Source organism: Coregonus clupeaformis, chromosome 31 (assembly GCF_020615455.1).
Source record: "Coregonus clupeaformis isolate EN_2021a chromosome 31, ASM2061545v1, whole genome shotgun sequence".
Taxonomy (NCBI): Eukaryota; Metazoa; Chordata; class Actinopteri; order Salmoniformes; family Salmonidae; genus Coregonus; species Coregonus clupeaformis.
In genome coordinates, this window is record NC_059222.1 from 7,542,183 (window position 1) to 7,556,759 (window position 14,577).

Sequence of the window (14,577 nt, forward strand, 5' to 3'; positions counted from 1 at the left end):
GACCACGCAGCTGTCATACCGCTCAGGAAGGAGACGCGTTCTGTCTACTCGAGATGAACGTACTTTGGTGCGAAAAGTACAAATCAATTCCAGAGCAACAGCAAAGGACCTTGTGAAGATGCTGGAGGAAACAGGTACACAAATATCTATATCCACAGTAAAACGAGTCCTATATCGACATAACCTGAAAGGCCGCTCAGCAAGGAAGAAGCCAAATCTCCAAAACCGACTACGGCTTGCAACTGCACATGGGGACAAAGATCGTACTTTTTGGAGAAATGTCCTCTGGTCTGATGAAACAAAAATATAACTGTTTGGCCATAATGACCATCGTTATGTTTGGAGGAGAAAGGGGATATTTGCAAGCCCTGACATCAATCCTATAGAAAATTTGTGGCCAGAACTGAAAAAGCGTGTGCGAGCAAGGAGGCCTACAAACCTGACTCAGTTACACCAGCTCTGTCAGGAGGAATGGGCCAAAATTCAACCAACTTATTGTGGGAAGCCTGTGGAAGGCTACCCGAAACGTTTGACCCAAGTTAAACAATTTAAAGGCAATGCAACCAAATACTAATTGAGTGTATGTAAACTTCTGACCCACTGGGAATGTGATGAAAGAAATAAAATATGAAATAAATAATTCTCTCTACTATTATTCTGACATTTCACATTCTTAAAATAAAGTGGTGATCCTAACTGACCTAAGAATGGGAATTTGTACTAGGATTAAATGTTAGGAATTGTGAAAAACTGAGTTTAAATGTATTTGGCTGAGGTGTATGTAAACTTCCGACTTCAACTGTAAGTGGTTTCACCATGCAGCGACACGATCGAACAACGGTGGCCTCTGGCAAATCCAAAGGGGTAGGGGTGTCCTTCTGAAAATCATCAACAACTATGCAGAGGATAATGCAATAGTATTACCAGGACGCCACCCAGGAAACAAACACCTGCAATCAGTATTCTGTCCTGCTTGATTGATTGTCCATCAACTGTGACAGGGAAGTGTTGATAGAAGAGGTTCAAGGCCTGTGCCTCATCCAACTTTTGGCTGCTGGACAATGCTCCTGTTCCATAACTTGTGCTTGCACAGGAAGGGCCTGCAGTCTCACTACTTGAAAAAAGGAAAATAAGAAAAATGTGTTAGCCATATGTAACAACATTTACAACACATTGTAAAGGGTCATTTATATAATTAGTGTAAATACTTACTCAGATTCACTGGACATGGCAACTTTGGAGATCAGCTTCAATACCATGCAGGCATTGCCTGGTGTCTTCATGCACTAGTGCCTGTCAGCTGTAGCAGTTGTATGGGCCAAGTAGTTAGCAACAAGTGCCTTCTCTGCGTCTGTGAAGCTGGCTTTGATATTTGTCTAAAAAATTTGTCTTGCTACCTGGCTCGTGACGTTGGGGAGTTGGTATCTGATGAAAGAACAAGAAAAAACAGTTTTGATTTTAGAAAACTGTACTGTCCAAAAAGTATTGTGTAATGATAAAAAACAGTGTTCTACTTAACAGTGTTGTACTTACTTGGCATGAAACCTTTGTAGGTCATTGGAAGGGTTGTAGATGGCTCTTCCAGTTGTGGAAATGAAGAATCTCTCATCTTCTTTCACGTCATCAAAGTTTTGAAGAAAAGCTGGTTGAACGTGTCGGTAGTACATATCCAACCACTGAAAATGTAGACAAAAAAAACATATTTACCAGGTTTGTATTAAATCAATCACATTCACAATAACTAGATTGTGGTAAACATACTTACTGCGTCTTCCTCCTCGTCTAACGAAACGGTTGCCACTTGCTGTGTCCCTGTCTTGTGTTGCTTAACACCGATGACAGTCCATTTCTCAACATTTGGCAACTTGCACGACTCCCTTGAGAGCCATTCGTTCAGCTACAATAGGAAATGTGACATATCAATAAAACATATGCCAAAAAAGCAAATACGATTCAACATTATAGCAAATATATGACATTAGTTAACTTACGGTCATATTTTTTACAACTCCAGCCCTTTGGAGATATTTCAGCATGAGCAGAGACTCCAAGTAGCACAGAATGAGCAGTTGTTCATTTTCGTCCAAGTATTCTTCACTCATGGCCTTTCTAATGACACCCAGAAAGTCTTTCTTAGCCACCTCCAAGATTGCCAAACATTATTTTGGTGTCTTCGCGACTGTCACCATCTGTGTGTACCTGCAGAAAAACAATAATACATTAATGATTTGCAGAACGTCAATAATACACACTTAAAATGTAACATACATTTCTGTGAGGATCAATTTTAAATATATACCTTTTCCCAGTAATTTCCTGAGACACTTGCTTGCTCATGGACTTCTGGATGTCATTCAGGCACTCTTGGAAATGCTTGCATTGCTCATACAAGCCCCTGTCTGCCTGGATGAGGTTTGTTGCAGTAGTGTTGTAGCGAAGAAACCTCTTCAGATTCTTCATGTAGTTTGCAGTGGTTTGCTTATTCTGTCCAATGTTTGCAAGCTTGGTAAAAAATAACCTGCTTTTTTCCAAGTCATAGAAAAAATCCAGTGACGGTTTGGTGGAGTCTATGCACAACAAAAACCTTGACACATTTGCAACCTGTACATCAAAATGAAAATAATGTTAGTTACATAGTTAATAACTACTTTAGAATGTAGTAATTCTTATTAAAATATTTCAATAATTAAAGTAAAATTGCTGTACATACCTCCTGTTGGAAATTGGGAATGTTGTGGTCGTCGCGGAGATATTTGCCAAATCCAGCCAGCAGATCACAATCCAGAGGGTGCTTTTGGTATAAACCACTGCTTTGCATCGCCTTTCTCAATTTGTTGTCCCATGAATAGTTCATTGGTCTGGAAAACATTTGGTATGCAGATTAGAATAAATCAAATACATCCATGTTCACTTATACACTTATGTGTAGTACTTGTTCAAGAGATTATTTATATTTGTATTTACTTACGGTTGGTACAAGGCAGACTGGTCATCCTCCATTTTGATGTCTGATTCTGCATCTACATCTGCATCTTCAGTTAGTGCCAACACATGAGCCACTTCCACTTGGCTGAAATATCATACAGATAAACAAAAACATTTATATTATATTACAATCAAACATAATTGGAAAACAGTTAAAATTAGTTAAAATAATATGTAACTTGCGTATATATTATTTTATCAGTGTAAAAAATATCCTACCCATGTGATTGTTTGACTACTGGCTTGTTCTTAACAATGTGACCAGTTTGTTCAAGCTTCTGGATCAGGAGTCAGAGTGCGTCTTGTTGTGTAATGATACAGCTGAGTGAGCTGCAGTCAAAGATCCTGCCTTGCCAAAGATGCTCTATCATGGAATCTCAGGCAGCGGCAACTTCTTGAATAATCTCTTATCTTTGGTTTTAGCTTCATGCACACTCTGCTGAGGTGTAGAGAGATGTTGTCCTGGTTGTTCAAGCAAAATCTGCAGACAAGAGGGATCCTTCTTTGTTTTCTGTAAGAAAGTAAATGCACAAGAAGTTCATGTAATGAAGTTACTACTTAATAAAACATATACAGCATGATTTACAAACAAATACAATATATGTTGCCAAGTGATTTCAGAAAAATGTTGCACAATAAATAGCAATATGTCAATACTTATACACCTATTACTAGTGTTAGCAGAGCTACTACAAACATTAATAACAGCAAGATAATAATAGTCATATACATTGAATAATTAAAGAGATAACTTACCCTGAACCATTAGCAGTTCCAGATGCCATCTTTCTCCAAAAGGAAGGAAGTAATAGGAATTTTTCAAAGAAATCTCTGAAAAATAAGGAAATAAGCAATAATCCAAAATCTCAGCTCCCAAGAGTGTTGCCTTTGCTCTCAATTGGAAGTTCTGTTCTGAACTAGATTATATTCTGGTGCCTTGGTCGATATATGTACAATCAGAAAGGCCCAACCCTTTTCCTCATTAAAATATTCCATTCAGGGTAAATTGACACATTAGCAGATGAATTGATCACAGATCAAGTGATAAGTTGCCAAGCGTCATTAAAATAAAAATTAGGTACCATTACAATATGGTATAGAATATCACTTCACTCCTCACAATAGCTCTAGCACCTTTGGGTACAATCCTCAGATCTTCTGTGGAGAACATTCAGTTTCCATAGGGAATGAATGGGAGTCGCGTCTCCCGCCCTAGCTCCCGAACCGGGAGGACGAGACGAACACGGGGATACCAAGTTCTAGCAAATCCGATAAACTAGCGAGGAACTAGGGGTTGGGGGCAAATAAAGAGTAACATATGTGAAGAGCAGCTGTCTCTGACGTTTTTGGGGCAAGATATTGACATCCAGAAAGGTCTTAGGACAAGGCCCAAAATGAAGCCTGACCTAAATTTGAGGAGCTTCGGGGTGAGAGCAGCAGAACCGTTGAGGCTAGAAACACAATTAAACCACAGGAACGTTCTTAAGGTCCTCCCGACCACGTGGAATTAACCCTTAACAGTGAAAACAGTTTATTACAAATTATGGCAAAAGTGTGTTCAATAGATAAGGGTGGAAATAAAAAGAATACGCAGGTTGTTCTTTTTATGTGTTGTTTAATTTAAAGTACAGGATACCCAAAACTGACATTTTAAGTCGAACATGCATGGCTAAATATATTACAACAATTTCAGATTTACATTTTAAAAGGGGGTATAAGGAGAGTTTTGAGTCCCATCAGTTATTGGTGATTTCAAGCTGACTGACCTAGCTGTCAAGCCGTTCCAAATCTTCTCGTTCTCCACCAAAATATTTTCTTGACACCCCATAGTCAAATAACAGTTCTTCCTGCACCGGAATGTCTCGTTTGGCAATGAAAAGGATGACGTTCCACACTTCGCCATCCTCTTCAAATTGCTGAAGCTGACCCTTTATGTTTCTCCTCTTTCTGGAGTGGTTGATCCTCCGTCCAATTGTGTCCATCTCTGGGTGGCAAGGGCAGGGCACAGTCTTTGCATCTATGCAGCACGTTTTCCCTGATACATCCTTGTAGAAGTATAGGTACCCCATCTCGTCTTCATCTGTTGCTGCCAAAAGTTTTTTCCCTTGCTTCCCTGAGATTGGGAGACCGTGGTAGTCACAGATGACTTCCCCTTTTGCAAATGTCCGTGTCGTCATGACCTTTCTTCCTTTGACAGGGTCACTGGCAATGTACAGTCCTTTCCACTTCTGGGACTTCACCAGTTTCATAATTGCCTTGTTGTATCTTGTTGTGTCAGCGTTGCTTGAAGGTCGCCAGTAGCGAAGGACATCCTCCACCTTCACTTTGTTCTTCTCCCAGTTCTGCCGTTCAATGTATATCTCTACTCTTCTGGCAGTGGGTTCTCTTCTGGGGAAGTGAGCTGTAACAATGCAAAGACAAAAATAAATGTGTTATTATTAATTTAATTTATTCAATAGCAGAAGCCCTTATCCAGGACTACTTACAGTCGTAATTGTGTGACTAAATAAAGTACATTCTCGTAATACCTAATATGGTAAAATTGTATTCAGTTTACTGTATTTTAGCTGCGTCTTACCGATCACATAATCCCGTCTCATTTTCCCTTGCTGGCTTCTCCACTTGTCATAACAGAATCTCTCATGCTTTCCTGCAATCAGTAGTCTGTCCTTCTTCTTGATTGATTGTCCATCAACTGTGACAGGGAAGTGTTGATAGAAGAGGTTCAAGGCCTGTGCCTGATCCAACTTTTGGCCGCTGGACAATGCTCCTGTTCCATAACTTGTGCTTGCGCAGGAGGGGCCTGCAGTCTCACAACTTGAAAAAAGGAAAATAACAAAAATGTGTTAGCCATATGTAACAACATTTACAAGACATTGTAAAGGGTCATTTATATAATTAGTGTAAATACTTACTCAGATTCACTGGACATGGCAACTTTGGAGATCAGCTTCGATACCATGCAGGCATTGCCTGGTGTCTTCATGCGGTAGTGCCTGTCAGCTGTAGCAGTTGTATGGGCCAAGTAGTCAGCAACAAGTGACTTCTCTGCGTCTCTGAAGCTGGCTTTGGTATTTGTCTCAAAAATCCGTCTTGCTACTTGATTCGTGATGTTGGGGAGTTTATATCTGATGAAAGAACAAGAAAAAACAGTTTTGGTTTTAGAAAACTGTACTGTCAAAAAAGTATTGTGTAATGATAAAAAACTGTGTTCTACTTAACAGTGTTGTACTTACTTGGCATGAAACCTTTGTAGGTCATTGGAAGGGTTGTAGATGGCTCTTCCAGTTGTGGAAATGAAGAATCTCTCATCTTCTTCCACGTCATCAGAGTTTTGAAGAAAAGCTGGTCGAACGTGTCGGTAGTACATATCCAACCACTGAAAACGTAGACAAAAAAAAACATATTTACCAGGTTTGTATTAAATCAATCACATTCACAATAACAAGATTGTGGTAAATATACTTACTGCATCTTCCTGCTCGTCTAACAAAACAGTTTCCACATGCTGTGTCCCTGTCTTGTGTTGCTTAACCCCGATGACTGTCCATTTCTCACCATTTGGCAACTTGCACGACTCCCTTGAGAGCCATTCGTTCAGCTACAATAGGAAATGTGACATATCAATAAAACATTTGCCAAAAAAATTAATATGATTCAACATTATAGCAAATATATGACATTAGTTAACTTACGGTCATATTTTTTACAACTCCAGCCCTTTGGAGATGTTTCAGCATGAGCAGAGACTCCAGGTAGTACAGAATGAGCAGTTGTTCATTTTCGTCCAAGGATTCTTCACTCATGGCCTTCCCAATGACGCCCAGAAAGTCTTTCTTGGCCACCTCTAAGATTGCCAAACATTCTTTTGGTGTCTTCTCGACTGTCACCATCTGTGTGTACCTGCAGAAAAACAATAATACATTAATGATTTATAGAATGTCAATAATACACACTTAAAATGTAAAATACATTTCTGTGAGGATCAATTTTAAGTATATACCTTTTCCCAGTAATTTCCTGAGATACCTGCTTGCTCATGGACTTCTGATGGTCATTCAGGCACTCTTTGAAATGCTTGCATTGCTCATACAAGCCCCTGTCTGTCTGGATGAGGTTTGTTGCAGTGGTGTTGTAGCGAAGAAACCTCTTCAGATTCTTCATGTAGTTTGCAATGGTTTGCTTATTCTGTCCAATGTTTGCAAGCTTGGTAAAAAATAACCTGCTTTTTTCCAAGTCATAGACAAAATTCAGGGATGGTTTTGTGGAGTCCATGTAAAACATAAACCTTGACACATTTGCAACCTGTACATGAAAATGAAAATAATGTTAGTTACATAGTTAATAACTACTTTAGAATGTAGTAATTCTTATTAAAATATTTCAATAGTTAAATTAAGTAAAATTGCTGTACATACCTCCTGTTTGAAATTGGGAAAGTTGTGGTCGTCACGGAGATATTTGCCAAATCCAGCCAGCAGATCACAATCCAGAGGGTGCTTTTGGTATAAACCACTGCTTTGCATCTCCTTTCTCAGTTTCTTGTTCCATGACCGGGTCATTGGTCTGGAAAACATTTGGTATGCAGATATGAATAAATAAAATACATCCATGTTCACTTATACATTTATGTGTAGTACTTGTTAAAGAGATTATTTATATTTGTATTTACTTACGGTTGGTACAAGGCAGACTGGTCATCCTCCATTTTGATGTCTGATTCTGCATCTACATCTGCATCTTCAGTTGGTGCCAACACATGAGCCACTTCCACTTGGCTGAAATATCATACAGATAAACAAAAACATTTATATTATATTATAATCAAACATGATTGGACAACAGTTAAAATGAGTTAAAATATTATGTAACTTGCATATATATATTATTTTATCAGTGTAAAAAATATCTTACCCAGGTGATTGTTTGACTTCTGGCTTGTTCTTAACAATGTGACCAGTTTGTTCAAGCTTCTGGATCAGGAGTCGGAATGCATCTTGTTGTGTAACGATACAGCTGAGTGAGCTGTTGTCAAAGATCCTGCCTTGCCAAAGATGCTCTATCATGGAATCTCGGGCAGCAGCAACTTCTTGAATAATCTCTTGTTTTGGTTTTAGCTTCATGCACACTCTGCTGAGATGTCGAGAGATGTTGTCCTGGTTGTTCAAGCAAAATCTGCAGACAAGAGGGATCCTTCTTTGTTTTCTGTAAGACAATAAATGCACAATAAGTTAATGTAATGAAGTTATTACTTAATAAAACATATGCAGCAGGATTTACAAACAAATAAAATATTGGTTGCCAAGTGATTTCAAAGACATTTTGCACAATAAATAGCAATATGTCAATACTTATACACCTATTATTACTAGTTCTAGCAGAGCTACTACTAACATTAATAACACCAAGATAGTAATAGTCATAGACATTGAATAATTAAAGAGATAACTTACACTGAACCAGTAGCAGTTCCAGATGCCATCTTGCGCCAAAAGGAAGGAAGTAATAGGAATTTAAAGAAATCTAAATAAGAAATCTCTGAAGAATAAGGAAATAAGCAATAATCCAAAATCTCAGCTCCCAGAAGGAAAGAGTGTTGCCTTTGCTCTCAATTGGAAGTTCTGTTCTGAACTAGATTATATTCTGGTGTCTTGGTCAATATATGTACAATCAGATAGGCCCAACCCTTTTCTTCATTAAAATATTCCATTCAGGGTAAATTGACACATTAGCAGATGAATTGATCACAGATCAAGTGTTAAATTGCCAAGCCCCAATGAAATAGATATTAGGTAACATTAGCATATGGTATAGAATATCACTTCACTCCTCACAATAGCTCTAGCACCTTTGGGTACAATCCTCAGATCTTCTGTGGAGAACATTCAGTTTCCATAGGGAATGAATGGGAGTCGAGTCTCCCGCCCTAGCTCCCGTACCGTAAGGATTACCTGTGTTGATTTTAAGCATCCTGGAGCAACCGGAAGTGGTAAGATTGATCCTAAACGTGGTTTTGATATCAATTAGTGTCACGATCGTCTGAGGAAACGGACCAATACGCAGCGCGTGGAGTGAACATGATGACTTTTAATTAGAAAAGCACGTCAATACAAAACAAAAGACGAAAGTGAAGTCCAACAGTAACAAAGACTAAACTTGGAACAAAAACCCACAAACCCAACAAGAAAACATACAGATTAAATATGGCTCCCAATCAGAGATAACGAGCCGACAGCTGACACTCGTTACCTCCGATTGGGAGTCTTAGACCAAACCTAGAAATGAACCCAACAGAAAGGCAAACCTAGAAATACAAACAACAGAACTACCAACATCGAAATACACCCAAATACCCAACAAAACAAAATACACCCTGGCTCAAATAACAAAGTCCATGGAGCCAGAGTGTCACAGTACCCCCCCCTAAAGGTGCGCACTCCGGGCGCACCAGCATACAGTCTAGGGGAGGGTCTGGGTGGGCGTCTGTCCATGGTGGCGGCTCTGGCCCAGGTCGTGGTCCCCACCCCACCTTAGTCACTATCCGCTTCCGTAGCCCCCTCCACATGACCACCCCCCAACTAACCCCCACTGGATTAAGGGGCGGCACCGGACTAAGGGGCAGCACCGGACTAAGGGACAGTACCTGACTAAGGGGCTCTGGCGGATCCTGGCTGGACGGCTCTGGCGGATCCTGGCTGGCGGAAGGCTCTGGCTGATCCTGTCTGGCGGAAGGCTCTGGCTGATCCTGTCTGGCGGAAGGCTCTGGCTGATCCTGTCTGGCGGAAGGCTCTGGCTGATCCTGTCTGGCGGAAGGCTCTGGCTGATCCTGTCTGGCGGAAGGCTCTGGCTGATCCTGTCTGGCGGAAGGCTCTGGCTGATCCTGTCTGGCGGAAGGCTCTGGCTGATCCTGTCTGGCGGAAGGCTCTGGCTGATCCTGTCTGGCGGAGAGCTCTAGCGGCTCCGGTCTGGCGGACGGCTCTGAAGGCTCATGGCAGACGGGCGGCTTTGCAGGCTCAGTACAGACGGGCAGTTCCCTGCGGCGCTTGGCAGACAGACAGTTCAGACGGCGTTGGGCAGACGGGCAGTTCAGACGGCGTTGGGCAGACGGACAGTTCAGACCGGCGTTGGGCAGACGGCAGACTCTGGCCGTCTGAGGCGCATCGTAGGCCTGGTGCGTGGTGCCGGAACAGGAGGTACCGGGCTGAGGACACGCATCTCAGGGCTAGTGCGGAGAGAAGCAACAGGGCTTGCTGGACCCTGGGAACGCACATAACGCCTAGTGCGGAGAGCCGGAACAGGGCATGCTGGACCCTGGGGACTCACATAACGCCTAGTGCGGAGAGCCGGAACAGGGCATGCTGGACCCTGGGGACTCACATAACGCCTAGTGCGGAGAGCCGGAACAGGGCATGCTGGACCCTGGGGACTCACATAACGCCTAGTGCGGAGAGCCGGAACAGGGCATGCTGGACCCTGGGGACTCACATAACGCCTAGTGCGGAGAGCCGGAACAGGGCATGCTGGACCCTGGGGACTCACATAACGCCTAGTGCGGAGAGCAGCAACAGGACGCACAGGACTCTGGGGACACACAGGAGGCTTGGTGCGTGGTGTATGCACTGGTGGTAAAGGGCTGGAGACACGCACCATAGAGCCAGTGCGTGGAGGAGACACAGGGCTCTGAAGACGCACTGGAAACCTGGTGCGTGGTGTAGGTACTGGTGGTACTGGGCTGGAGCGAGGAGGTGGTACCGGAAATACCGGACCCGTGCAGGCGTACTGGCTCCCTTGAGCACTGAGCCTGCCCAACCTTCCCTGGGTTGATGCTCCCGTCGCCCGACCAGTACGGGAGGTGTAATAACCCGCACCGGCCTATGTGGGCGAACCGGGAACACCATGCGCAAGGCTGGTGCCATGTACGCCGGCCCGAGGAGACGCACTGGTGACCAGCTGCGTGGGACCGGCTTCATGACATCCGGCTCAACACTCAATCTAGCCCGGCCGATACGTGGAGCTGGACTGTACCGAACCGGGCTATGCCTGCGTACAGGAGACACCATGCGCTCAACTGCGTAACACGGTGTCTGCCCGTACTCTCGCTCTCCACGGTCAGTCCAGGGAGTAGGCGCAGGTCTCCTACCTGACTTCGCCACACTCCCTCTTAGCCCCCAAGAAATTCTTGGGTAGTACCCACAGGCTTCCAGTCTTGCCTCCGTGCTGCCTCCTCATATCGCCGCCTCTCGGCTTTAGCTGCCTCCAGCTCTTCACGAGGACGGCGATATTCTCCCGGTTGTGCCCAAGGCCCCTTACCATCCAGAATCTCCTCCCATGTCCATGAATCCTTTATGGGTGGATATAAATCCTGTGTAGGTGGATCCTCTTGCCGCTTGACACGCCGCTTGGTCCTCTTATGGTGGGTTTTTCTGTCACGATCGTCTGAGGAAACGGACCAATACGCAGCGCGTCGAGTGAACATGATGACTTTTAATTAGAAAAGCACGTCAATACAAAACAAAAGACGAAAGTGAAGTCCAACAGTAACAAAGACTAAACTTGGAACAAAAACCCACAAACCCAACAAGAAAACATACAGATTAAATATGGCTCCCAATCAGAGATAACGAGCCGACAGCTGACACTCGTTACCTCCGATTGGGAGTCTTAGACCAAACCTAGAAATGAACCCAACAGAAAGGCAAACCTAGAAATACACACAACAGAACTACCAACATCGAAATACACCCAAATACCCAACAAAACAAAATACACCCTGGCTCAAATAACAAAGTCCATGGAGCCAGAGTGTCACAATTAGTGAAAAACACTGCATTCAACCCTCTGTAAATCAGTCAGTTCTTTATGTAAATACTTGAAGCTCAGGATTCTGTAAAAGCGTATCCCAATGAGGACAAATGTTTACTTTCAGCTTCCTGTGACAAACAGAAGTCATACGGGCTGTTTCGAAGTGTTACTCTCATTTGAATAAAGTTGAAAGGCTGGGAGGATCTTTACATTTACATTTTTAGTCATTTAGCAGACGCTCTTATCCAGAGCGACTTACAGGAGCAATTAGGGTTAAGTGCCTTGCTCAAGGGCACATCGGCAGATTTTTCACCTAGTCGGCTTGGAACCAGCGACCTTTAGGTTAATGGCACTACGCTCTTAACCACTAAGCTACCTGTTAACCCACCATAATCTTTAGCTATTCCCTTCTTCACATCTGTCAGAGCTCTAGTCGGTCCAGTGAGGGGATCCATGCTCCCTCACCAGACAGTCACATATTCTATTCATCTTTACATCTTTACATGTTAAACCAGTGCATCACTTTATTCCCAAACCACGGGTCACGGGTTCCCCTCCCCACCTATCAATGAAAAACAGTAAGAGACATTGTGATTGCTGTCTTCCACCCCCCACTCCAACCTCCCACTGTAAAGTCAAATCCAGTTCCGTTTCCACATAGGGTCCAGGCTGACCCCAAAAGTTCTGTTTTGATATTGTTTTGTTTGAGAGTTTGTTGGTCTGGGGAATGTGTGGTGAGGTGTGTGTATCTGTGTGTGCGTATCAGGTGGAGTGTGTATGTGTGCTTCGGGGTGAGAGCGGCAGAACCGTTGACACTAGAAACACAATTCAACCACAGAAACATTCCTAAGGTCCTCCCGATTTGCACAAGCCTACCCTTGACCATTTGGAATTAACCCTTAACAGTGAAAACAGGGTGTATTTATTCAAACAGTTGACCGTGACCTCACTTTCCATAGAAATACATTGCCTGTTGCACTAACTTCAACCTGATGCTTATGTGGGTTATGATTGCTACATCAAACTGTCTTCTATGACAACCCATCAGGCCACTATTAGGTTTACCTCTGTAAATCAATCAGTTCTTTATGTAAAAACTTGAAGCTCAGGATTCTGTAAAAGTGTGTCCCAATGAGGATATATGTTTACTTTCAGCTTAAAATTGGGGTCATATGGGCTGTTTTCGAAGGGTTAAAAAGGTCACATCCTTCCAAAATGTCAAATGTGTGATTAGGCAACCCTCATGAACCGGTACAAAATGACCAGTGCCCCCCTGTGGCCGAACCCGGGTAGGGGATGTGTGGCCCCCCTAGGGGGTCTCTCCTAACCCGACCATGGATCCTTAGTCCATCCCGGGGCCCCTCGTTCCATCCCCATCATCTAAACCTGGTAACCCGTTCGATCACCCTGTGGAAAAGCGGGACTGAATCAGCTTAAAATGACCAGTAGACCTCCACATGTCTGGTTCATCCTTGGGAGCAATTTCCAAACGCCTGAAGGTACCACGTTCATCTGTACAAACAATAGTACGGAAGTATAAACACCATGGGACCACGCAGCCGTCATACCGCTCAGGAAGGAGACGCGTTCTGTCTCCTCGAGATGAACGTACTTTGGTGCGAAAAGTACAGATAAATCCCAGAACAACAGCAAAGGACCTTGTGAAGATGCTGGAGGAAACAGGTACAAAATTATCTATATCCACAGTAAAACGAGTCCTATATCGACATAACCTGAAAGGCCGCTCAGCAAGGAAGAAGCCAATGTTCCAAAACCGCTTGCAACTGCACATGGGGACAAAGATCGTACTTTTTGGAGAAATGTCCTCTGGTCTGATGAAACTAAAATATAACTGTTTGGCCATAATGACCATCGTTATGTTTGGAGGAGAAAGGGGATATTTGCAAGCCAAAGAACACCATCCCAACCGTGACGAACAGGGGTGGCAGCATCATGCTGTGGGAGTGCTTTGCTGCAGGAGGGACTGTTGCACTTCACAAAATAGATGGCATCATGAGGAAGGAAAAATATGTGGATATATTGAAGCAACATCTCAAGACATCAGTCAGGAAGTTAAAGCTTGGTCTCAAATGGGTCTTCCAAATGGACAATGACCCCAAGCATACTTACAAAATTGTGGCAAAATGGCTTAAGGACAACAAAGTCAAGGTATTGGAGTGGCCATCACAAAGCCCTGACATCAATCCTATAGAAAATGTGTGGCCAGAACTGAAAAAGCGTGTGCGAGCAAGGAGGCCTACAAACCTGACTCAGTTACACCAGCTCTGTCAGGAGGAAGGGCCAAAATTCAACCAACTTATTGTGGGAAGCCTGTGGAAGGCTACCCGAAACGTTTGACCCAAGTTAAACAATTTAAAGGCAATGCAACCAAATACTAATTGAGTGTATGTGGGTTATGACCCACTGGGAATGTGATGAAAGAAATAAATGCTGACATAAATCATTCTCTCTACTATTATTCTGACATATCACATTCTTAAAATAAAGTGGTGATCCTAACTGACCTAAGAATGGGAATTTGTACTAGGATTAAATGTCAGGAATTGTGAAAAACTGAGTTTAAATGTATTTGGCTAAGGTGTATGTCAACTTCCGACTTCAACTGTAAGTGGTTTCACCATGCAGCGACACGATCGAACGACGGTGGCCTCTGGCAAATCCAAAGGGGTAGGGGTGTCCTTCTTCATAAACAACAACTGGTGCACTGCTTCCAGTGTGAAGGAAAATCATGATTTTGCTCAGCTGACATAGATTACCTCATGGTAAGCT

The 14,577-nt window shown here is 43.1% G+C and overlaps 1 protein-coding gene across 1 annotated transcript; it reads right to left on the bottom strand.

Moving 5' to 3' along the window:
- Positions 1-4,751: 4,751 nt before the first annotated feature.
- LOC121548079 (N-lysine methyltransferase KMT5A-like) lies at positions 4,752-5,971 on the bottom strand. The gene is made up of 3 exons (XM_041859469.2): positions 5,901-5,971; positions 5,564-5,802; positions 4,752-5,386 (listed from the first exon to the last, which is right to left on the bottom strand). Exons 1-3 carry the CDS (start codon positions 5,969-5,971, stop codon positions 4,752-4,754), a joined length of 945 nt encoding a protein of 314 aa, XP_041715403.2.
- Between the last annotated feature and the right edge of the window lie 8,606 nt (positions 5,972-14,577).

Excerpts from the sequence above, each read along its gene's own strand:
- LOC121548079 (XM_041859469.2), bottom strand. The coding sequence starts at position 5,971 with ATGAAGACACCAGGCAATGCCTGCATGGTATCGAAGCTGATCTCCAAA. Across the intron at positions 5,803-5,900 it reads GCCATGTCCAGTGAATCTGA|TTGTGAGACTGCAGGCCCCT; the intron begins GTAAGTATTTAC and ends CCTTTTTTCAAG. Across the intron at positions 5,387-5,563 it reads GAGACGGGATTATGTGATCG|CTCACTTCCCCAGAAGAGAA; the intron begins GTAAGACGCAGC and ends GCATTGTTACAG.